General features: G+C 39.8%; 1 protein-coding gene across 1 annotated transcript in view; it reads right to left on the minus strand.

The window, feature by feature from the left end:
* The window catches only part of LOC121876428 (N-acetylgalactosaminyltransferase 6-like), a gene marked incomplete at its 5' end in the record, with an annotated part of 53,658 nt that overhangs the window by 21,061 nt on the left and 6,813 nt on the right, over positions 1-25,784 (minus strand). The window contains 2 exon segments of the mRNA XM_042381508.1: positions 15,036-15,213; positions 25,182-25,370. Of these exon segments, the coding sequence (XP_042237442.1) occupies positions 15,036-15,213; positions 25,182-25,370 (367 nt within the window).

Below are 25,784 nucleotides of genomic sequence, written 5' to 3' on the forward strand. Positions count from 1 at the left end.
GAGGGAAATTCATTCTACAATGCTCTGGCATTGTAAAGGCATCTGCAGCTTGGTGCATAAGCAAAGACTGTAAGAAAAGACTGCACAAAATGAGCAATCACCACACAACACCAACATAGAAACCAAAGTTAACAGAGAGACACCAGCTGCTACAGATCCAGTTTGCTCAATAGTACTTGGACCAGAGCCTTGACTACTGGGGAAGTCATATTTTCTGACAAGAAAACCTTCACTTGTACCTCCCATGGAAGAATTTATTGCTGGAGGAGAAATAACACAAAGTAAGCAAGTTGCTGCCATATGGCACCACAAAAATTGTGACCAAGTCCTAGGTTGCTGATCTGACTTTCTGCCTCATTTACACACAATTGCAGGGTCTCAATTGTTTCTCACTCTTGATCCCTCTTTTTTTTGTATGTCTTTATTATTATTATTATTATTATTATTATTATTATTATTATTATTACTATTACTATTATCATTATTATTTAATTATTTTTATTTAGTTATTTGTTATCATGAATTATTATTATTATTATTATTATATTTTTGCCCCCCAGGCCCCGATGTGGGTCAGTGACCTGTGCCCGGGTGGGCTAATCCCAGCATTAAAAAAAAACAAAAAAAAAAAACAACTGCAATCATAAGTTGTTTCATTATTTTCTTCCACATATTTCTTATCGTTTATGAATAACTGTATATATTTTTGAACTCGTCAATTAATGCATAGACAATTAACCCGTACAGCGTCAACGGCGTAACGGTTACACCGATATACTTTCGAGATAAATGAATAAGTACTGTAAATTCTATACTTACAGTATAATGCAAAAGTGAAACCAATTAAAAAATAAATAGTTATAAAATCATACAAAAAAATACGTATTGGTGAAAATTATTATGAAAAAGGATAAATATATTCATGTTCCGAAATCGAGATAGACGATAAATAAAGACAAAACAGCTACAGACAGTGAAAACTTATGTTAACTAGCATAATTCCACTCTCACTCGATGAAAAACGTCAACACCAGTAAAACTCTACAGGCATCCCCCGCGTTACGGAAGCCCAGGTTACGGAATTTTGCTCTTACGGAATTTGTAAATGATGACCAATGTTTTCGCGTTACGGCCCGTAAATCCGCCCTTACGGAAATTTGGGGTAAACTTTAACAATTTAAAAAAAAATCACTATAAAATTATAATTTTTTTTTTAATTATAATTTGTTTGGTGTGAATTTCTTGGAGTTTGCTACCGCCAAGCGTGGCGTCGCCACGAGGAGTCACTCCATTGTTTACAACCAGTGTGCGCGCATGTTTCTCGCCCCAGCAGTTGGATTTAACTTTTACAAACATACAGTAAGTACAGTACAGTGCATTACCGTTATTCAAGATGACTGGAAAAAGGCCATCAAGTGGAAGTGACCGCAGTAGTGCAAAAAGAAGCAACAAAGGCATTACATTGGATATTAAACTTGATGTTTTAAGGTGGTTTGATGCTGGAGAAAAACTTAGCCAGATTGTAAAAACATTAGGTCTTGCTATTTCAACAGTGGGAAAAATCCGTGATAATAAGGACAAAATTAGGTCAAGTGCTCAAGCAGCCACTCCATTAACTGCTCGAACCTTGTATTTTCATAGAAAGTGATGTGATGCTAAATATGGAACGACTCCTGAGTGTCTGGATTGAAGATCAGACTAAACGCAATGTGCCACTAAACACTATGGTTATTCAACAGAAAGCCATAAGTTTGTATAATGATTTGCAGGAAGAGGAAGGTGCATCTTCTGAGGTTAAACCTTTTCTGGCTAGAAAAGGCTGGTTTGAAAGGTTTAAGAAGCGCCTTAATTTTCACAACATAAAAATGAGCGATGAAGCTGCCAGTGCTGATACAGATTCTGCTAATAAACATCCTGCTGAGCTGAAGAAAATTATTGATGAAGGAGGTTACACACCAGAACAAGTGTACAATGTTGATGAAACTGGGCTTTTCTGGGAGCGCATGCCTGCTAGAACTTTTATTTCCACTGAAGAAAAATCAGCACCAGGCTTTAAAGCATCCAAAGATCATTTAACACTTCTTTTGGGAAGAAATGCTTCAGGTGACATGAAATTAAAGCCCCTACTTGTGTATCACTCAGAAAATCCAAGGGCTCTGCCAAGTCTAATCTACCTGTGATTTAGCATTCCAATAAGAAGGCTTGGATGACTATGACCCTTTTCCAAAACTGGTTCACTAACTTTTTTTGCCCTGCTGTAGAAATATATAATGCCAGGTGTAACATATCTAATAAAGCATTGCTCCTCTTAGAAAATGCACCAAGCCACCCAGTAAATTTAAATGATCTTTCTGATAATGTGAGAGTGGAGTACATCTCCAAGAACACAACTTCCTTGCTCCAGCCAATGGATCAAGGTGTGATAGCTAACTTTAAGGCATATTATCTAAGAAAAACCTTTTTGCAGCTCATAAAAGCAGTTGATGGTGAGGATAAACCTACAATTAGGGACTTCTGGAAAAAGTTCAACATCTTAGATGCTGTGGATAACATAGCCGAGTCATGGGATGAAGTGAAAACCTCAGCTATGAATGGTTCATGGAAAAACATATGGCCAGAGTGAATCCATGAATTTAAAGGTTTTTCACAAGCTGAAAGTCTACAGCAAGTTCAACAAGACATTGGGACACTTGCAAATAATGTAGGCTTTGAAGAAGTCAGAGAAAATGATGTGGTTGATTTGCTAGAGTCCCATAGAGAAGATTTGATTAATGAAGACCTGGTGATGTTGGAAGAAGAGCGAGCTGCAGGACAAGAAGAGGATATAGAATCTCCACCCACCCCACTTCAGTTGACAACAAAGGATATGTCTAAAGGGTTTGCACTAATACAGGAAGGTCTGCAAATATTTGCTGATAATGACCCCAACTGTGAAAGGAACATCAAGGTTGCAAGAGCAGTTAACAATGCTCTCAGTTCCTATACTGAGCTGTACAAGGAGAAGGTGCGCCGTAAAGGTCAAACAACTTTGGATGAGTTATTCACCCTCAGAGAAAAGCCTAAAGCAGATGATGAGTTAGAGGGCAGGGCAGAAGAGAGTAGTGCCCCTCCCTCTCCCTCCCAATAACTCCCTTTGCACCACCTATCCTCACGCAGCAGTCAACATCTTTTGTGGTGAGTACAGTACAATATTTTTATTTATTCCAACTGCATTTCTCTTCATATTACATGTACTGTATATCATAAATTATTTAATGTACTGTATTGTATGTGTTTATAAATGTTTATTTTCAATCATAAAAATGCTTGAATTACTTTTTGGGGGCTGAAAAAAATTCCGTAGGAACGCATCTCCAGTTTTATAATGGAAGTCAATGGGAAAATAGGTTTCGCGTTACGGAATTTCGCAATACGGTCAATTTTCCAGGGACGGAACCCTTCCGTAATGCGGGGATGCCTGTACGCGTAAACTTTCAACGCCGCGACACGTTCACCCATGGGTGTAACTACTGTACACCTTCCATGGTCCGGTGAGTTGCTAAATGATGTTTTTCCTTCATTATATGATAGTATAAGTCCATTTTGGCCAAAATCCACAAGTAAAAAAAATTGCCGACGCCAGCCGAACATAATTATATTAACTTAGCTGACGCCGTACGGGTTAAAAATAAAATGCGTCAAGTTATAATTTATTTCCTGCAGATATATCCAAGAGAACATTTATAAGGCTGAGCAATAGTTGTGACCAAAATCCCATTGAAAATGGTTGGGCTAATACTGTAAATGTTTGGGTGCCTGTCAAGGAGAGGATGCCACAGTAGGGTGTGTCATAGGAGGGAAGATCAGCTAAAACTAATGGCCCATCACTTTTTTGGGAGATTTTAGTGTATATAAACAGAAAATAATTTCAGTTTCAATATTTTGCAACCTTTTGCTAGGTAAATTTTAGCGTGAAATTTATCGAAAATCTAACGTACAGCTGCATTAGTGCATTACAATTAAATAGTGAACATTGCTTTCTGACTTCATTCTTTAACAACCCAACTAACAATATTTTTTTCTGTTTCAGATTCTGATGCATTTATAAGTTGATAATATTTGTGATGGCTGCTTGTGTCAGGACGAGGAACCAAAAATCCAGCCATCTCAGTCACTATCTTGGGTCTGGGAGAGAGCTCCTGAAGTCGGAGTTGCCTACATTGAGAGATGCTTTGAGATACGGTGTTTTAATCAGGCAAATCAGTGAAAAGAACCAAAGAACTTACACAAACAAAGACATTGCCAGTGATATGACCAAAGCTGTCTTGGCACAGTACACTCTGGCTAACGCTCAGGTCAAGCCTCCAGTCATAACAAGTCAGAAGAAGATTAGTGAGAGACTGCTAGCCAGTTTGGAAAAGGCAAGAGATATCTCTCTTGGGAGAGGAAAACTTGCAGTTAAGGACAGCTTTGCCAAGCAACTGGACCAGTTATTTGACATAATTACTTCCAAGTGCCCAATTGTTCTCTGTCCTGAGTTTGGATGCGATCGTGACTGTAAATCCGAGGCCCACATCTCCTGTATTTGCAAGCGTGAACTGAAGATTCCTGTGATCGAACTGGCATTTGTCAAAGCACAGAGAGAGAAGACTGTCAGTATAGGGGCTCTCATGATTTCTAGCCAAGATATTCCGGAGTCCAAGAGACAGGAGGCTGCCACAGAGAGACAGAAGAGGAGAAGAGTTGCCGAGGAAAAGAGACTTGAGAAGGCCCAGGGTGAGGTAAAAAAGGCCGATGATTGGAGTCAAGCTGATTCAGAGTTTAATGACTTCCCCATGGCTGATCCGAGTGCTGACCAGGAGAATGGTGACTTTGTCCCTAACCCAGAAAATAATGATCCCAAACCTTCCAGGCATAAGAATCGAAATAGGAAAGATATCCCGAGCATAGCTCTGGCCAGCATGCGACACCACACTGGTCTCAGAGAAACTGCAGAGATAGCAACAGCTGCCTGGATTGACGGTGGTTTGATAACACCTGATGATGTTCACCTGGTGATAGATCATAACAAAGTAAGGAGAGCTCAGGAGAAACTTGTCAGTAACCTAGAAGAGGAGTTTGATAAGGGGATAAGAGAAAATGGAATCAATTGTTTGTTCTTTGATGGGAGAAGGGATGACACTAAAGTGTTCATGAAAGTTGGAGATTCTGACAAGTTGTTCCCTGCCATGGTGAAGGAGGAACACTACTCCTGCTGCAGTGAACCAGGAGGGAAGTATTTGTGGCATTTCACTCCAGAGAAAGATGACATCAGGAAACCAGCTGAGATAGTGGCAGATAACATTGTGAACTGGCTCAGAGAGAGGAACGTAGACCAGACCCTGCAGGCCATTGGAGGGGACAGCACCAACACGAACACAGGGTGGCAAGGGGGTCATACAGTGGATAGAGCGGAAGATTGGGAGGAAGCTGGTCTGGATTGTTTGTGACCTCCACACCAACGAGTTGCCACTCAGACATCTGATCCAGGAGCTGGATGGCAAGACTCTTTCAAACAACAGATGGTCTGGTCCTCTTGGCAAGATGCTGGACTCTGCCACTGGAGTTAGAAATAAATCCGAGCTTTAGAAAAAATCACAGTTGGCCCTCCACTCGTTGAGGCTTGCACATACTGTCATTGACGACCTGAGTACTGACCAGTACTATGGTTACATGATTTGCAGTGCCATCAAAACTGGGGTCATGCCTGATAGACTTGCTTGCCTGCAGATAGGTCCAGTCTCACATTCTAGGTGGCTCACAACGGCTCTCAGGTTCTGCAGAATTTGGGTCGCTCATCATAAACTGAAAGGGACCAGCTTCACAACCTGAGACTTATTGTCCAATTCATCGTGAGTGTCTACTTGCCAAATTGGTTCAACACCAAGGTCAAGTCATCGTTCTCCGAAGGTCCGAGGCATGTTCTCTTCCAGCAGGCTCCTGAGAGTCAGCCAGGTTGTTCAGATTGGCTGGAGCAGACTGAGGAGATCTTCCTGGTATGCTCATCGAGCAGTTCTGCAGACATGCAGTAAGGATGAGAGGAGAGAAGAGTGAAAGCGATCAAAAGATCTTGGATGAGACTTATGAGAGGATCTGGGCATGACGAATCAGTTGGTGACGATTCCTTCAGGGCCAGGAAGACTCCTGAAGTCAATCTAGGTGCCAAGACCCTCACTGATCTCATAGATCTGGATAACATCCAGGCTGGCAGTGAGCCCCCTCTTACCTGCAGCCTCACCAATGTTCAAGTCAGAGCTTTCCTGGACAACCCCATGCATGTCCCTGCCTGGCCCTCGCACACCCAGAGTATAGGGCGTTGTGTACAGCAAGTGAGCGAGGCCAGCAGTCACGTGTACAGCCAGGAGAGGAGGGAAGGCTACATCCGAGCTCAGGTGGTCAGCAGGGAGGATGAGTAAGAAACAGAAGAAAGACATGTTCTCTATGGTGTGCAGCAACACAGGTCGTGAGTAGTAAAACCCGTTTTATTTGATGATTTCTGTTTCTAAAGGAATATTAACTTTAATAAATGTGTCAGCGACGGCCTCAAGCTACCATTCGATCATTTCATCCTAATAAATTAACCTGATACATTATTTCTTTACTTTAAATAAAGCTATTTAGCGGGTAAGTTGGTAAAAAGGGTGGAATACTGAATTTCATAAGATTTCAAGTTAAAATTTACTAGCAAAAATGGAAAAACTTTTTCAAATTGAAGATATCGCCATGATTCTGCACATAGAACTACATCATTAATACCATGGGCCGATTTTTCAAACTAAAAAAAAAAAATCGCCTCCGTATGACACACCCTAATGCCACAGGGCCTCATGTGCCAAATAGTGGAGCAGCATAGCTACAATTTTCATAACAATTGTTCATTTAATGATGAAAGCACCAAATTTGGCACAGCGATGGAGTAATGGTATATGAACATTTTCAGATATGGAACCACTCGATACTGGATTTGAGTGGTCGCTATAAATCAGGGGCGGATCCAGGACAAAATTCAGGTTTCACCACGTTACTGTCTTAGTCCTGTGAGACCGTCTAATACTGCGAAGCTCTGAGAATGGCAGGCAGTTGGTTGCAGGGTAGCAGGTGGGCAGAAACCCTGGTGCAAGCCGATACTGCCAGCCCAGGAACTGCAAACTCTTTGCTAAAGGCTGCTCACGTCACACGCACCAGGCGAGCCCATCAGATAACAGCAGCATCCCTGAACAGCCTACAGCACAAGGCTTATGGCAAATACACTGAAGATGCCCAAAGTGATGGTCAAGAGCCCCTAGAGTTTGGTGTCTGGTGTCAGCAAAGGGCTGAATGTTGTCCCCAGTTTCAGTACTGGGCAACCACCCTCAACCTAGAGCTAAGTATCTTTATGTTTGTTAGATCACTCCGAGAATCAAACTTCTCACTATACATGGATGCTCTGGCTGAACTGTGTCAGTGGTTCTTCGCCTTGGATCATACTCATTATTCTCGGTGGGTTCCAGTCCACCTGAAGGACATGACAGAGCTCTCGGACAAGCATCCTGATGTGGCTGCAAAGTTTCAAGCTGGACATTTCACTGCAAAAAAGACAGCCTGCCGTTTTTCTGCAATGGCACTAGACCAGGCCCATGAACAGAACAATGCCTGCATCAAAGGTGATAGTGGTGCAGTCGGTTTGACTGGAAACTCTAGTGCACTTCGACGGTGGATGGTTGCAGGTCCAGAAGTAGCACGGGTCATTGCTGAATTTGAATCATCACAGAAAGCTGAGTAAACCAAGGCTAACTTCCACCATCATGAGCAAACCAACACGACGCAAGACAAGTTTCTTCAGGATGTGAAAACACTTACACTTGTCATGGAAGAAATGGGATACCCATTTGAAGAAGAAAGTGCTGACCTAATGGTTCTTCATACAAAGGAAATCTTGTGTCCAGAAGCCGTGAAAAGTGTGCAAAATGTTGTCAAGCTTGGACGAGAACAATTCCATTCATATGTAAGAGAACGCCTTGAAGACAAGTCTAAGCCTAATGGTGACACTATTAAGCTCAACAATCTAACACTATTCAGTTCTATGAAATCCAAGTCTCCAACTAGGAGTAAGCAGCAACTAGCCTTCGCAAACGACGACTGTGGACTCTTCTCCAGGCTCTACATAGCCTGTCAAACAAGAGAGGGTGATTTGGAAGAATTCTTCAAGCATGAAAACCGGGCCTATCCACCAGCACTCTCCAGTAATGGGAAACTCTGCTTCAGCAAGAATGCGGACTTACTCACACCCCTTGAACAGCTTGCTGACAAGATCACTGACGCTCCACATGTCACCTCAATTATACTCGATGGATCTGCCGTTGTGGAAATGTTGAACCCAGGAGGCAGTAGGACATTTCAAGAATACAGCACAGCTGTATTCATTCCCTATATTGAATCACAGCTCGAGCATCGATCTCGACTTGACCTGGTATGGGATTGCTACCTGAAATCTGGGAGCCTAAAAGCAACAGTAAGATGTAACCATGGCAAGGGCATCCGAAGACGCGTCACTGCCTCTAGTCCTCTACCTAGCAACTGGCAAAACTTTCTCCGCAACAGTGACAACAAAGAGGAACTCTTCAGTTTCCTGTCAGAACAGGATATGCAGTTGGTTGTCAAAGAAAGCAAACAGCTGGTTGTCACAGACAAGAAACAGGTACTCACTGTTCCACCCCGGAAGGACACTGCCAACTTGGCACCATGCAACCACGAAGAGGCCAACACTAGGATGATGGTTCATGCAGCTGATGCCTTGGAATGTGGTCATCGGCGAATACTCATTCGTACCGTCGATACAGATGTTGTCATCCTTGCAGTTGGTCTAGCGAATGAACGGAGTGAGGTACTAAATGAACTAGGGCTTACTTTTGGCACAGGAAAGAATCGACGTTACATAGCAGCACATCAGATTGCAAAGGCCCTGGGACCTGAGAAGTCGAGAACTCTTCCAGTGTTTCACGCAATAACGGCTGCGACACGGTATCTGCCTTTGCAGGTCATAGCAAGAAGACAGCCTGGGCCACATGGAATGCATTTCCGGAAGTGACAACCGCCTTCCTCAGTCTGGCTTCCACCCCAAGTGAGCTGCCTGATGGTGTCCTGTCGACACTGGAGAGATTCATCGTGGTGCTCTATGACCGTACGAGCACATGCTGTGACGTGAACGTGCTGAGAAAGAAACTGTTTTCAAGAAAATCAAGATCACTGGAGGATCTCCCACCAACACGAGCAGCTCTGGAGCAGCACATAAAGAGAGCTGCTTATCAGGCTGGACATATCTGGGGACAGGCCGCAATAGCGTTTGTCAGTCTGCCATCACCATGTGACTGGGTTTGGATGAAGTTGGGTGATGAGCTGGAACCACTCTGGATCACACTCTCTGAAGTGTCAAAGTCATGCCACGAGCTCATCTCTTGCGGTTGCAGAAAACACTGTAGTGGCAAGTGTAGGTGCAAAAAAGCTGCACTTAAATGCACTGGACTTTGTGCATGTGAAGGTGGCTGTTAAGGCCAAATATCTACAGAGATCCTGCCTCAATAGCCGAATGTTCAGAATATTTTTTTAAGTTTTGGGAGTTCGGAAAATTTGTATGTTAATTTTCCAGTGTAATGCTTTTACTTGTCTTTTTCATTATAATACACTTCAAAACCTATCACAAATAATTTTCGTAACCCGGATTGTGTATATTGATGCATTGGAATGAAATATGCAACCGTAAAAACAGAAATACATAGTTTAGCGTTTCCTGAACGGCGGCCATCTTGAAATTCAATATGGCGCCCACAGAGGTTGAGTTTCTAGTGGTTCCATATTTGATAATATTCACCAAGTATTACTCTACCTGTATATCTGTGCCAAAGTTAATGCTTTCATCATAAAATGCACAATTGTTTGGCTATGCCGCTGTACTAAAATGTGGGTAAGATAGGATGTCCTGAGGAGGAAGCCCCAGATTTTTTACAACCACATGGCATCAGTACCTGAACGGCTTCAGAGTGTCATTGCCAGAAATGTTGGGTGGGCAAAATTCTGATGCAGCGTAAGATAATACTTAATAAAACTTTGTTCTGACATGCATCACTTCCAACCTATCGATCAATCAGAAGTGGCATCCTCATATCTGAAGGTTGGCAACAACTGTCCTCCACTCTCAACATTTCCAGGCTGTTTTTACCAATCCTCTGAGATTTGCATCTCTAAGAACAGTTTTTAATAAAATATGATGTACCGTATTTTTCGGTTTGGAAGACGCTGCATCGTGGAAGACGCACCCTGGTTTTGGAAATGAAATTAAAAAAAAAAAAAATTACGGGCTAACACCCAGAAAATAATGACCTAATATCAATGAAGGAAATGTAATAATAATAATAATAATAATATTATTAATATTGAATATACAATATTAATAAGAATAAAAAAAAAAAATGCAGAAAACATTAAGGAGAGTCAATTATACCTGTATGTATACAAGGACAAGAGAAACAATTGAGACCTTGTAGAAAGCCGGATCATCAACCTGGGACTTGGTCATAGCAGCAGGGCTCCATTTTTTTTTTTATTAGATAATGTATTATCGACATCACGGTTTAGGATATGGCAGCATTTCTAAATTTATTTAAAAGAATATTCCCATTTACGGTATAAGACCAGTACCCCAAATGTGACACTTACCCACTGACTCAGTAGTCCTTTACCAACCATCCTTGGTTTTTTAAAATAAGGCCAATTCACTTCAAGTAATGTCATCAAATGTTACCTGCTGGTGTAGTGTAAACACTAGTGACGTCACTGAAGCGTCTGCTATTTACCGGTAACTGGAACTAATGTCTGTGTCGAGTAAAATTTTTCCATTTACTTGATATATATATATATATATATATATATATATATATATATATATATATATATATATATATATATATATATATATATATATATATATATATATATACTGAATATACTATGTACAAAAAATGAATGTTCAATGAATTATTTATGGTGCATTAGGGTACTGGTCACTTCTGATGGGCTATAAATAGCTTGTTATCTCCCCTCCATCTCACCCTGAGCCAGACGGAAGGGTCTTGGTAAATAACATGTTTGCTTATTTTCCATTTACTTTAAATAGATTTACCTAATTATTTGTTTTATTTATTTATTTATAATATACTGTAATATATTAAACACACTGTAATTATTTTCTTTAATTTATAAACTGTTTTGCGACAAAGGAATGTTCTCCAGTAGTGTTTCATTAGGATTTGAGTGAAAAAATATTACGTACTTACACAATTGTTCCTCTTACTTTGACAACACAACATACATACAGTATATTATTTCTCAGTTTTGATCTTTTTTTTTTAATTTTTGTATTTATTTATAGTTAGTTACTTAAAATAAGGCCAATTCACTTCAAGTAATGGCATCAAATATTACCAGCTGGTGTAGTGTAAACACTAGTGACGTCACTTGAGCGTCTGTAATTAACCGTCGATAGTTTCAAGAATTAATGCACTTTTCCTTTCTTGTCTCCTCACTGGCAAATGGGGGGGGCGTGGGGAGGGGTGTGTGATGATAGCTGTGTTTATTACAGGGGTATAAATCTCTTTTACGGTATGTTAGACAGGTTTATAATACATTTTTATTATTTTAATATACCGGTAATCTTAATTTGAATCCAGCTTGCCAAACGTAAGTTTCAGTATAAAATAATTAGTGGTAAGACCTTGTGAGTGGCTTACGATGTTTTCATCACCACTCTTGACACACTAAACCACAATATTTAAGAGGTAAGAATTTTAAACTTGGTGGTTTAGACGACCCCCTAACTTTGGGCAGATTTTTTTAATGTTCAAATTTCATCTTATAGGCCGTGATATACTTTACGCTCTGTCAGCTTCCCAGACGGTAGTACCTCATTGTTTGGTACATTAGCTGCCTAATACCTACACCAGTGTAACCGTTGCTTGATATACAGCCCTTTTGGCACAAGTACACACACCTCTTTGAATATCATCACTTAGAACTGCTTATCAGTCGTCATTTTCATCAATTTAAAAAAAAAAGAAGTCTGTATAAGAAGGTGAAATCTTTAATACAGCACTCATTTTATACACCTGGTCACCTCCACATCTTAGGGGCTGTAGTGTTTACATTCTTTCTCTTGTTTTTGTCGGTATGACAACGACGGGAAATACTTTCCAACAGTAGAAGGTAAGCAAATGTAAACATGTATATCAACGTCTATATAAAACAAAAAATCTTTATTTAAAAACAAAATAAAAGTAAAAAAACAACTCGTTTTTTGCAAAACCAGTGACTGATTGGTTCTACATAATTAAAAAACTGAAGAAAATAAGTCCTCCATTGTAGCTGCATTAAAATTAATATAGAAAAATTAATATGGTTGTTTTAAGTAATGTTATTTAATGTTAATAAATGGAAGTAGCTAACAATTAAGGGTAAAAAAAAGTGAGGTCATGTATGTAAGTGAGCACATGTGTAACCATATCATCATTACTCTACATAAGAATATGAAAGCAACACTTATTTACTGTTCATATATGTTTTAATTAATGTTTCTGAATTTCTTTTTGATTGAATTATTGTTTATGTGTGCAAATTGAACAATACAATCCATTAATAATACGAAGAATATTAAAACACATGAGGAGACGAGACGTCATTGTTTTTGTTGTTTACAAAACCAGTGACTGATTGGTTCTACATATAAAACTGAAGAAAATAAGACCCTGAGTTTAGCTGTAGTAAAATTAATATGGTTGTTTTAAGTAATGTTATTTAATGTTAATAAATGGAACAATGGAAGCAGCTAACAATTAAGGGTAAAAAAAAGTGAGATGGTGTATGTAAGTGAGCACATGTGTAAACATATCATCATTACTCTACATAAGAATATGAAAGCAACACTTATTTACTGTTCATATATATTTTAATTAATGTTTCTGAATTAAAAAAAAAAATTCTACCCACCAGTGATAGTAAAGTTGAAAACATAAGGACAGCCAATGTTGTTGTGTGTGTGTTTTTACTTGGATGACGAAGTTGTATTTAAATTTGGAAGATTTTAATTTTGTGGGGTCTTTACAGTCTAAATGGGTATCCAAATATGAGAGCCTACTGTAAATAGGTGTCCAAATATGAGAGCCTACATATAAAGAAACAAACATTCCTGCATTTGAGACCAGCAGACAACCTTCAGCAATTCCTCAATAGATGGCGCTGCCGCACCACTGCCATTAGTAAACAAACCACACAGCAGCAAGGGTTTTTTTTTTTTGCAATATATCAACAATATTAGTTAAATCAACAGTTTTATAGTACTGTTAGAGAATCCTTGTAATTGTTAAGTACTGTAATGAGGTAACAGTCTTTGTAAGGGGCTGATTTCAAAAACCTCTGCTACAACTCATCGACTAGCATCCTGGAAGACGCATGGTAATTTTCGAGGTACATTTTTGCCATAAAAAGTGAGTCTTTTAAGCCGAAGAATACGGTATACTAAATAAATGGAATTAGAAACTCATATGATATGGTGAAAGAAACTGTTAATAAAGGCTACTCAAAGTAGTGTACAAATTTTTTATTTTAAAAATGCTGTTAATTTGAATGAAGCAACTGAACATATTGTAGTAATTTATGAAATATGATAATAGGCCTTTTTTGTAAAATATGCTTAGAGGAAATAATCATGGCAAGTTGAACTTCTATAACCAATGCAATATTTATTACCATGCAATATGTGTGCTTTGATGTTCAGGAATGGGGATAAAGGAAACCCTCCCATTAACAGAATCTTCCTAATAATGGACCAGGCTTGCAAAAGCTAGTCCAATATTGGGAGGGTTTACTTTATTTTGGGACTGTGGTCCTGTACCCTGTATTTCCCATTGAAATACATATGATAAAACAGTTCAATACTGCACGACAATTCTCGGTCCCACTCTCACATTATATCGCGGGTCTATTGTAATTACAGCTCCTTCCCGACTTACGACCTACTCGACCACCCGGACATACTACCGCCTCACTCGTACCAAAATTTTGTCAAATTACGTATTTTCGAGTCCCAACGTCAGTGATTGCGCTGTGTACTGACAAAATTTTCGTTTGTAATTCACTTTAAAATGGCTGGCAAGCTTAAAAGTTAGAGTTTTGTGGTGCTGAGAAGAAAAAGAGACCCATTTTAGATTTTCTATGCATTATTTAAGCATTTTCGACTTACGACCTGGATTTGGGTCCCTAACCCCGTCGTAAGTAGGGGAGGAGCTGTACTGTACTTGTTCATTCTTTGTCTGGATATCACAGGGGACAGTGGAAATGAATTAGAATGTAACCCAACCTTATATTATTTCTTACAAATTTTTTATTTTTTTGTCAGATGAATGATGTCAGCAACAAACAGGAACACAACTCTCCTTATTCCATTAATCTTAATGGAAAAAAGTCACCACTATTGGTTGTTTCTGCAATCATCCCTATTTATTAGTACATAACCATAACATGAAATAAACAAATAAATTATCTAACCTGACACTGTGTATAACCTGCCCTTACTTTTTCTTTATTTTCACATCTCCGACCGAGCTGTCATAAATCGCATTCATCACTCACTAATAATGTATTCATATACATTCAGCTCTAAAAGAATTTTGCAACCTAACATATTCTTTTCACTCTTTCATTCCTTTCATTATTAATTCACCAAAATCATACAATATTTCCCAGGTTGTCCATTTCTACTACTCTCAGTCTTTATTTATCACTACAATACTATGAAATATATGAACTCGCCAATCTTACCTAAAAGTTGGAAAAACACTCCATCATAAAGCCATTTAGCACATGGTACTCAAACTCTTGTCATTTCTTAATGTTTTCTGGACCTCCACTTGCTCTACTTAAATTACAATGAAAATTTTGAAGTGTTGAATAAAGTGCTGCCATAACATGATCAAAGAGTAAAAAATACTCACTTGAATGGCTCTGGCATATTCTTCTTATCCTCTTCCAGCAGTGGTAATCGTTTATAAAACAATTCCCAATCAAATGCCCCACGAGCTCCTTCATCTTGGGCTCGATATGCAAAGGTCTCAAAGTCAATCACATCAATAAATGGACAAACACAGGTTCGATAGTCCTTAGCAATAGGCTCTGTGGATGGGAAATAAGAAACTGTTTATATCAAGCCGGAAACAATTGGTGCAGAGCGCTTCCGGGAATGAGAAATTTCCGGGTGATGAGACAACTCTCTCATAGCCGGAAAAAAATTCCTCATCCTCGGAATTTTCAGAGTACAGTGATATCCCCGTTAGCCGGAACAATTGGAGCAGAGCACTTCCGGGGATGAGAGATTTCCAGCTAACCAGACGACCTCCTCAAACCCGGAAAAATTCCTTATCCCCGGAATCTTTTCCGGTTACTGGGAAAAGTTTCCGAGTGTCTAAACTAGACATCATGCACACACAGACACTAGCCCACTTCCCCAGAATGTTTCTGGGTGCTGGAATGTTTTCTTTGAGTCTAAACTACAGGAGTCTGTAAATGCAGTTCTAATTAAGTCATAAACTTCATTTCTTTACAATAATAATCCAGAATAGTTTATGTAAAAGTTTTGTAAAATAAATATATTTGAAAATTTAAAATCTACAAGATATGGGAGTGAATGAGGTGGTGTGTTACAATAAAGACTGTTATGTTCTACTCCCATGGAGCTGTGGGGGATTAGTGGGTCTCATGTACCTGACCTGACTCAATGTTAGGTGGAGGTAGGGTGTGGGATTAGTGGTCACATATTACTGACCTACTGATGGAATGTCAGGTCACCCTTTCTTGGCCGGGGGATTAGTGGGTCTCATGACCTGAAGATGTCTTGAATAAACACGAAACCTAAAGTATTTTTAGAGATTGTGATAAGTATAAGTATAAGTGAGCAAAGTGGTATCCCTTCAACATTACATTACATAATATTTTAAAATATGGAGTGAGAAAGCAGAAAGGTGTGGGTGATTAGAGAGATGGAGTGGAAATGAGCGTTGGCAAGCACTCCCCAACAGCTGATAGTTAACTCGCTGTCACACACACGTAAATATGTCACACAATAAGACCCTCTCTCCTTATGACTGTTGTCTTAATTCCCTTGTTAGGGGAATGTGAGGTGTGTTGGAGGCTGTGGGTGCGTGTGTGGGGAGGGTGTGATGTTGGGGTGGGTGGGTGTGTGTAATGTTTTGCTGAAGAGTGTGGGAGTCAACTTTTGAATATTTTTTTTTTTTTGGGGGAGGGGGGGGTCAGTTTTCTCCCCCTCCCCTTCCTCACTCAAGCATGGTTAATTGTGATAAGGAGATGAATTTGATAACATAATAATCATTAATAAATTCTCCACGAAACATTTCCAATAAGATATCCTTACCCTAAACAAAATATTTCTATATGATATACAGTATTACCCCACTTTACACGGTTTCACTTTCCGCGATTTTTCATTTACGCGGTACCTTGCCAGAACCAGTGGAACCAGTGTTAAACAGAGGTGAACAGTGGTGAACAGTGCTTAAGTCAGTGAGAACAACTCAACAGTAACAGTCGTACCCAAGTTAACCTTCACACAGTGAGGTCCCAGGTACCCAGTGATAACGGCCCGTGAGACCCAACAACAACCAGCGATGTGTTAATCCGTCTACGATAGAAAGGCCTGGGACCACACCTCACTCATATAACACCATCTGTGAAGGAATTACTACACCATGTCAGGTCCCTCATAACACCATCTGTGAGGGAGTTACTACACCACGTCAGGTCCCTCATAACACCATCTGTGAGGGAATTACTACACCACGTGAGGCCCCTCATAACACCATCTGTGAGGGAGTTACTACACCACGTCAGGTCCCTCATAACACCATCTGTGAGGGAATTACTACACCACGTGAGGCCCCTCATAACACCATCTGTGAGGGAACTACTACACTACGTGTTTGCACTGTATGTTCCTTTACCTTTCTCAAATGAAGGCTTTTGTTAAACCACCAATGTATGTAATAAGTCATTGATGTCCAATGTATATTTTCAGCCTTCGGGCTGCAGAACTTTTTCAATAAACAGTCAATTATTATTATTATTATTATTATTAGAACCAGACTTTCACTTTCCGCGGTGCATCTACTCATATACCCGGTGAAGTATTTTTTTTTTTTTTATTTAGCTCATAAAATTCATACAAATTACCCGGCCAGAGTATAATTTACATTGCTGGAATTCTTACAATATGATGATCATTTTGAATATAAACATCATGGATTTTGCATTAGACATACAAATTTTAGATCTAAAGTAATAATTTGGTTTACACAAAGCAAATATTTTATCTTTTGTGCAAAATATATGAAGTTTACATTCAAAATATTCCCTGTCCTGCAAGGAATCCAGAAATGTCAATTATATTAACCTAACTTTAGTCTGAGGTATTATTTATTACTAAACGTTAAAATCTAGAGTTTTCACCCAAACATTAATCAGAGAGGTAGGAGTGAGTGAGCTGGGAAGAGGGGGGGGGCGGGGGATTTGAGTCCATTATTTGAAAGGACATTAACCTGGCGACTGTATTTCTCTTAAATATTAATTGTGTGAGCATACCATCATAAAATTTAGATGTTATTTTTACTACAACATAGGTAAGTGGAGTTTGGGGGGTCAGGCCAGTCTCTATTGGAATTAATCCCATATGTTCTGTCGTTCACTTTACGCGGTTTTCACTTTCCGCGGTACCCTGTGGGTTCAATTGACCGCGTAAATCGGGGTACTGCTGTAGTGATGAGAATTCTATTCTCTTATAAAAAAAACTAAGAAATGTTGATACCGGAGTCAGTAAAATCAGTTCTAATTTAGTTACACACCATTTTTTTTATCAAAATAATCCTGATAACTTTATCTAAAAGTTTGGTTAAATAAATATATTTAAAAAACAAAAGCTCCACTGTACAGTATATGATGTGGGGGTGATTACAGGGTAGAACTGTTACTTTTATCCTCTTCACCACTGATCAGCTCGTTATCGCTTGGGCGATCATCACGTCTCTGTTACACACTTAACTCAATTGACTGTATTACTTAACTAATCATGTCTAACACTTGTGATGAAGGTTGGGTGGGAGATTATTGGGTCACGTTACTAACCTGACCTGAAGCACCGTCAGGTCGCCCAGTGTTGGGTGGGGGGGGGCATTAGTGGGTCTTATGACCTAAATATGTCTTGAATGACATTATTTTTGTACCTATGAGGTATATACATAGTACTATACTGTATTGTATATGAAGGGTACTACGTGTATTAATAAGCTCAGGTTATTACATAAGAACATAAGAATGGAGGAAACTGCAGCGGGACTATTGGCCCATACGGGGCAGTCCCATTTACACCCAGCCCCTATTGCTCATATATCCATCCAACCTATGTTTGAAACTATCCAGCGTATTCGAGTTAATGATGATGCTTGGTAACTTGTTCCACTCGTCCAATACTCTATTTCCAAACTAATGTTTACATATTTCATGCCTAAATCTAAATTTGTCTAATTTAAAACCATTGTTACGGGTTCGCTCCTGGTTGGACAGTTTGAGTACTTTTGTAATGTCCCCTTTATTTAACCCTGACTTCCATTTATACACCTCTATCATATCGCCCCTCACTCTACGTCTCTCGAGGGAGTGCAAATTAAGATGCTTTAACCTGTCTCTGTACTCAAGGTTCCTAATGCCCAGGATTAGTCTTGTCATTCTCCTCTGAATTCTTTCTAGGGATTCTATATCCATTCTGTAATACGGTGACCAGAATTGAACTGTGTAATCCGAGTGAGGTCTCATAAGCGCAAGATATAGTTTTAGGATGACCTCTCTAGTCTTGTAACTAACACTCCTTTGTGTGAAACCACTTACTTTATTAGCCTTGTTTCAAGCAAATACACATTGTTTACTTGGCTTAAGATTCCTACTTATCATTACAGGTAACTCGCGTTTTACGCTCGTTTGATTTAAGCGTTTTTTGGAATAATGCGATCGTTCAATTACTACCAAAACATAAGGTACGCGCACCTATTTTTTAAATAATGCGGTCAAGACAGTTTAAATTTGCCGCGTGTATTTGCCTGGTCGCCTGGCAGTGGTGTTGCGTGTGATCCCTGGTGAGGTGCTTGTAAGTTATTACTATAAAGTCGCAGTCGTATTAACATCAACGATTTTTATATTATTATTAACAATAACCCGTTATTTTCTGGAAAATTCCAGCTTTGGGAACGATTTTCCAAGAAAATTTCAATTCCGGTCATAGGAGAGTTCCGGTTAACCCTTAGGTCCCAGGTGACATTCCAGAACGTCCGCCTATTTTTCAGCTTTTTTTTTATTACAGTCTCTCCTCGACTTACGACGGGTTCCGTCTCGACGACCAGGTCGTAAGCCGAAAAGGCGAAAATAATACATAGAAATTCTAAAATGAAATACAGTACAGTGGTCCCTCTGTTAGCGAATGCCTCGGTTAACGAATTACCTTCCATAAGAATCTTCAATTCGGTTAACGAAAAAAAATTTTATTAACGAAATACTTACGAAAATCATGTTTTGTTGTGAGCATCAGCTGGTCAGCTGATGGCCCAGTCTGCCAATTCAGTAATCTGTTCTAAGTTTAAATTTGTTTCCAATGGATTAAATATCAATAAATTTGAGCTTTTTAATATTTTTGGATGTTTTATATTAAAATTATTAGTCATTTTAACATATATTTAACATATTGATAATATATGCAGTACAGGGAACTAGTTAGTTGTGCGCCCATCAGATGCGTGGGTCGGTCACCAGGCGTCAGTCTGGCTTTGTTTTCTGTGGAGAGAGCATCTATTTTGTTGGTGTCTTGAATATTTTTGCAGTTTTCATTGAAATTATTGGTCATTCTAAACTTTAGTTAACATATTGATAATATAAAGCGCAGTGCAGTGTTGATTTAAAGAAAATAATCTTGAATTACACCTAGTGAACTTAAAATTTTATTGGTGAAATAAGGCATCAAGCATGGGTCCACTGAAGGTGATTTTCCCTCCATACCACTTCCTTCTTTCTCCCTTCTCCTCCACCCCCACTTCTAATTCCCATCATCATCATCAACCAGGAACCTTCTACATGCACACCTCAAAGTAAGTGTACTTTACTGCATACTTTGTATGTACTTTTCGGTGAGCTGGAACCAATTACCCAATATCCCACTGAAACAATGGATTCGGTTAATGAAATTTTTGGTTAACGAACGACCTTCTGGAACAAATTGTGTTCGTTAGCCGAGGGACCAGTAAAAGTAATCAATAATGAAAAATGAATAAAGTGTTACTGTGCACTTATCTTTTATGTAGTCAGCTGAATGCACACGGGGCATCAATAATTTTTTAATTAAGCATGGAGACTACATTAATTGGATGAAGCAAAGGAAGAGACAGGGCTGTCGTATGTCCGGGTTGTTGTAAGTTGAGGAGAGACTGTAGTTTTTTAATTTTTTATTTATTTTTTAATAATTTTTATAGTATTTTTGGAAAAGTAGATTTTTTCTTGATTTATCCCCCCGTGCAGTGGGGGGGTTACTGCCAGCTTCAATAGAAATTCCTTTTAATCTTCACTTATTACTTCTACACCTAACTTTAACCTGGCATATGGTCAGTGGACCCTGGACCTGGTCCTGCCATACTGTCATGGAGAAGATTATACTGTACCTAATCCTCACCTTTCCTCAACTCAAGAGACAGGACATGTGTCCTGATTCCCATGTTCTATGTCTTTCTCCCTTGCTTTGTTCTGTTGGTTGCCTGAAGAAGGAATGTACTACAGTGCATTTTTTCTCAGCTGAGAAAAGATGCCCCGCCCCCTCCCCAAGAGTTACAGCTGATTGGCTGTTGGAAACCTGTCCGATTTTGTCCTGAAGTAATGATGTGTTTCTAATTGAGTTTATTCATAATCGTTGGGATGACCGTTTCTGACGATAAAGATATTTAGCTAAATTATATAAATATACATACTGTACATTCATTATTTCAAGCATAAGTACGTAGGAAGTTTATCAGAGGTATCAGACGTGAATTAACTGTTAAACTCTGGTATTAAATTGACGCTTTCGGAGGATGCATTTAATATATACTTATTTTTACCCACAATAAGGCATACCAAGACAAATTATGTTTCAGTAATACTACATTATGCAAAAACAAAATTTTTAAAGATCAGAATCACATCAAAATATTACAGGACCGTTAGCAGAGCCGGGAAAAATATGAAGTTTTTCGCAGTCATATTTCCCGCCTCTGCTGACGGTCGAGTAATATTTTGATGTGATTCTGATATTTTACAATGTTAGTTTTTGCATAATGTAACATTACTGATATATAATTTCTCTTAGTTTGTCTTATTGTGGGTAAAAGTAAGTATATATTAAATGCACCCTCCGAAAGTGTCAATTTGCTACCCAAGTTTATCAGTTAATTCACGTATAATAATTCTGATAAACTTCCTTCATGCTCCTGTTTGAAATAATGAAGGTTTGTATCTTTATATAATTTAGTTAAATATCTTTCTCATTAGAAACGTCATTATGAATAGAAACATTTAGAAATACAGTCAACCCTCACTTTACGCGGTTAATATAACCCACAGGGTACCGCGGGAAGTGAGAAACGTGTAAAGTGAACAACATAACATATGGGATTAATTGAAATAGAGACCGGGCCGACCCCCAAACTCCACATTTTGACGACACACAACTATGTTGTAGTAAAAATTTTATCTTAACTTTATGATGGTATGCACAAACAAGTAATGTAGAAGAGGTTAGGTTAGGAAAAATAAAGGTTAATTTAGGAAAAATAAAGGTTAGGTTAGGAAAACTAAAAGTTGGGTTGAACACATACGTTAGTAGAAGAGATGGATCGGCATACGGGGATGGAGGCTGGTTCCGAGGCAGAGGGCAGGCTACTGGCCCTCAGGTGAGTCACCATCACTGTCACCCACACTTGTTATGGCCTCCCTGACAAATCCCTCAAAGTCATCTTCACTGTCTCTACCTCTGTCACTATCACTGGCTTGGGCTGGCTGTGGTGGGTTGCAGGCGAAGAACTCTGTTATGCTTTGCTGACGGCTGGTGTTTATGTTGTCGTGATAAACCTTGAAGTAGGGCTCCATAGTCTGCAACAGCTGGGTAGTGAAGATTTCATACCTGTTTGCGTCAGGGTCGTCGGAAAGGAGGAGCTTGATTTTCTCAACACACTCGATGGCACCCCTAACATTACTATGGGATAAGCGGTGTTCTTCTTGGGATGACGCACCACCTGCCTCTTCACTGACGTCATCATCATCTACCATCTCGTCGGTAGTCACATCAGGATCCCTTATCACCTCCAGGATGTCGTCGTTGGTGGTCTCGGAGAAGCCTGCAGCTGTAACACTCTGCGCAGCTTCTCTGGCAAGGTCCACTGCTACTGCAACAGTCTGAACCTCACCAGGCACAGATTGACTCTGCCTTACGCCCGGAATGCCTTGCAACACATGTCTCCATGCGTGACGAACAGTTGCTTCAGACAGCTGATCCCATGCCTCCACCAAGAAGTCCACAGCTTTCTTGATGTTAAATATTCTCCAGAATTGTTTGAAAAGTATTTTTTGCTCTGCCAACTGTTGATCCTCGTCTTCTTCGCTCTTGCTATCGGTGGTGGTGTCACTCAGGTTACGCAACTCTTCCCTGGTGTTGGTGTAGTCGTTCAGGAGCTGGAATTTTTTTGTTGAGAATGCAGCTTTTACATTACAGATTAACTCTTGGTCCATGGGCTGTAATATAGACATAGTGTTGGGAGGAAGGAAGACCACTTTTACGTTGGGGTGACGATCTAACAGTAGGGGCGAGTGTCCTGGTGCGTTGCCCAGCAGCAACAAAATCTTGAATGGCACATTCTGTTGCTCACAGAATTTCTTTACATCGGGAACGAAACAGTCATCAAACCAGGAGAGGGACAGTGTAGAGAACATCCACGCCTTACGTGCGGTCAGCCAGTGGACATTTAGCTTGGTCATGTCCATGCTCTTGTAGGCGTGCGGTTTGCGGGCTGTGTGGATCACCGATAACTTGAGCTTACAGGTACCGGAGGCATTGGTGGTAAACAGGACGGTGATGTGCTCCTTCTGCATCTTCCGGCCCCGAATCTTGCTGGCATTCTTCACAACGAAGGTCTTGGAAGGTAGCTTTTTCCAAAAAAGACCAGATTCGTCCATGTTAACACCTGGTCGTCGGTGTACTGTCCTTCCTCCATAATCTCACGTAAAAACGGAGGAAATTCCCTAGCCGCAGCACGGTCAGCACTAGCCTCTTCACCACCAATGTTTATATTGGTGATCTTGTTCCGCATCTTAAACCTCTGTAACCACCCAGAGGAAGCATTAAAGGGTTTGGGCTCTGTAATTCCCATCTTTCGTGCCACTGCCATGTACAGTTCACGTGCGTACTCCTTAACAAAGCGCGTGTCGACCGCCATGTTCCGTCGCGCCTGACGCACCAAGTAGCTCACAAGTAATTTTTCCGTCTTGAGAAGCACCTGGTTGTGAAAATACTTGATCATAGAAGCACCTGTAGACTTTGTGATCTTCATATGCTCCTTTATCTTGGCTGCATCCTTTTTTATCGTCCGGATCGTAGATTCGTTCACACTATGCTGGCGCGCCAAATCAACCTGTCTTGTTCCTTTCTCTAACTCTTGGATGATCTTGTACTCCACCTTGTAGCTTAAGGAACGTCGTGTCTTCTTGGGCTTAGGGCGGCTGGGTCCATGCAAGGAAAGGTTTCTCTCTGGGGGCGGTGGTCCGGCGGAAGCCATTTTACAGAACAATGGATGCACGATTACACGGTGTGGCCTGGAGGGATGAAACTGCCGCGGCTAGGTCAAGCGTCGTCTTTCCTCCCTCCCACCCTCCCCCGGGTGGACACGTCATATTACTTTAAACCAATTACAGCTAGCAGCGGAGGGAGGTAGGGATGCATGGCCAATCACAGTCCAATACATCATATGACGTCAGTGATAACGCAACAGAGACATGCACTGCGCAACCTTACCACGCGGCTTGGCCAGGCGGAGGCGGAGGAGGGAGGAGGAGGGAGCAGGCGGGTGGGGCGAATCTAAAAATAGCGTCGAGCCGGACACTCTCCGCGTAAAGGGGTACACGCACCGAGGAATGTGAGCATCCTGGGTTCCGGCAGGGCACCGCGTAAACGTGGAAACGCGGAATGTGGGACCGTGTAAAGTGAGGGTTGACTGTACATCATTACTCAGGACAAAATCGGACAGGTTTGCAACAGCCAATCACCTGTAACTCTTGAGGAGGGGACGGGGCATTTTTTCTCAGCTGAGAAAAAATGCACTATAGTATACCAGCTCCAAGATTTTGTATTATATTTCTCCAATGTGGATTTTTACTTTATTTACCAGTGTGACCATTACACTTTGGGAATATCATCTATATATTATTATCAGCTCACCTTGCAATGATAAGTGTTACATTTATTTATTACTGTATTATATAAAAATTTATTATTACTACAATATGTACATTTTAAAAATATTTATGTTTGCACAGTAATAAGCAGAACATTTTATGTGGCAGCCAAGGCATGGTAACTGAGTATGTTTGTTAGTTGGAATAATGAGCAAAACCCTTCGGAATGATCCGAATAAGGTGCAAAAATTGAACAGAAAACAAACGAATAACTGAAAAAAAAATTTGGATCTGTTGAATAATATCAAAATACAGCATTCCGAACTCGGTTAATTTTAATTGAGAATCAATTATCATGTACAAAGGACAAAATTATATACTACAGTCTAAATGTGGTTTCACTGACCAAAAAATTTCCCTCTTATGATGTACATAAACTGAACCAAGGTGTGGATGCAGATATCTACACCACATGACTCCAGCAGTAGGAAAGGTGATCTTCCTCATGCAGTGCTTTTCAGAGACAAACTTTAAGGTCTGCAGTTTAAAATAATAGAAAATAAATAATAGCTAAGGTTTTAAAGCTTGAAATTATTTCTAGTAATGTAAATTCAACTTACCTAGCAAGGGTGGTAACCAGTTGGTGGTACATTCAGTATGAGAGTCAAGAAATATGAGAACATCTCCTTTTGCTACCTTTGCACCGGCCAGTCGAGCTCGAATGAGTCCAGACCGTTTTGCTAGATGGACAACCCTCACTTTAGGTAGATTTTCCTGAACATAGTTATCCAGCTTGTCTTTCAGAAATGCTGCCAATGAATAAATATGTGTTAAGGATAATTAAACAATATGAATTATAAAATATAAACTACGAGCAATTGGGTTACTGACAAATCCCATCAGTAAGCCTAAAGGATAAGCCAATAAACTTTCTACATGATTAGAGTGATTCATTATACCATATTGTAAACTAAAATAGTCTAAATAAAGACATACACAGTATGACAAAGATTACAAATTATTTAAAACTGAAAAAAGGGCAAATGAATCGATCTGTACATCAAAATGAAGTCTTCTCAAGCACACTCACTCCTATCTTCTCAAAACTGTATATGCTCCTCCATAATGACATCCCTCTAGCATACATATGCCCACATGCCACAGGTGCTTAGCCTAGTAGAGCCTCCTAAAGGCAACTATTACTCATGAAAATAATGGAGAAG

This window comes from Homarus americanus, unplaced genomic scaffold (genome assembly GCF_018991925.1).
Source record: "Homarus americanus isolate GMGI-L3 unplaced genomic scaffold, GMGI_Hamer_2.0 scaffold10884, whole genome shotgun sequence".
In the NCBI taxonomy this organism is placed as follows: Eukaryota; Metazoa; Arthropoda; class Malacostraca; order Decapoda; family Nephropidae; genus Homarus; species Homarus americanus.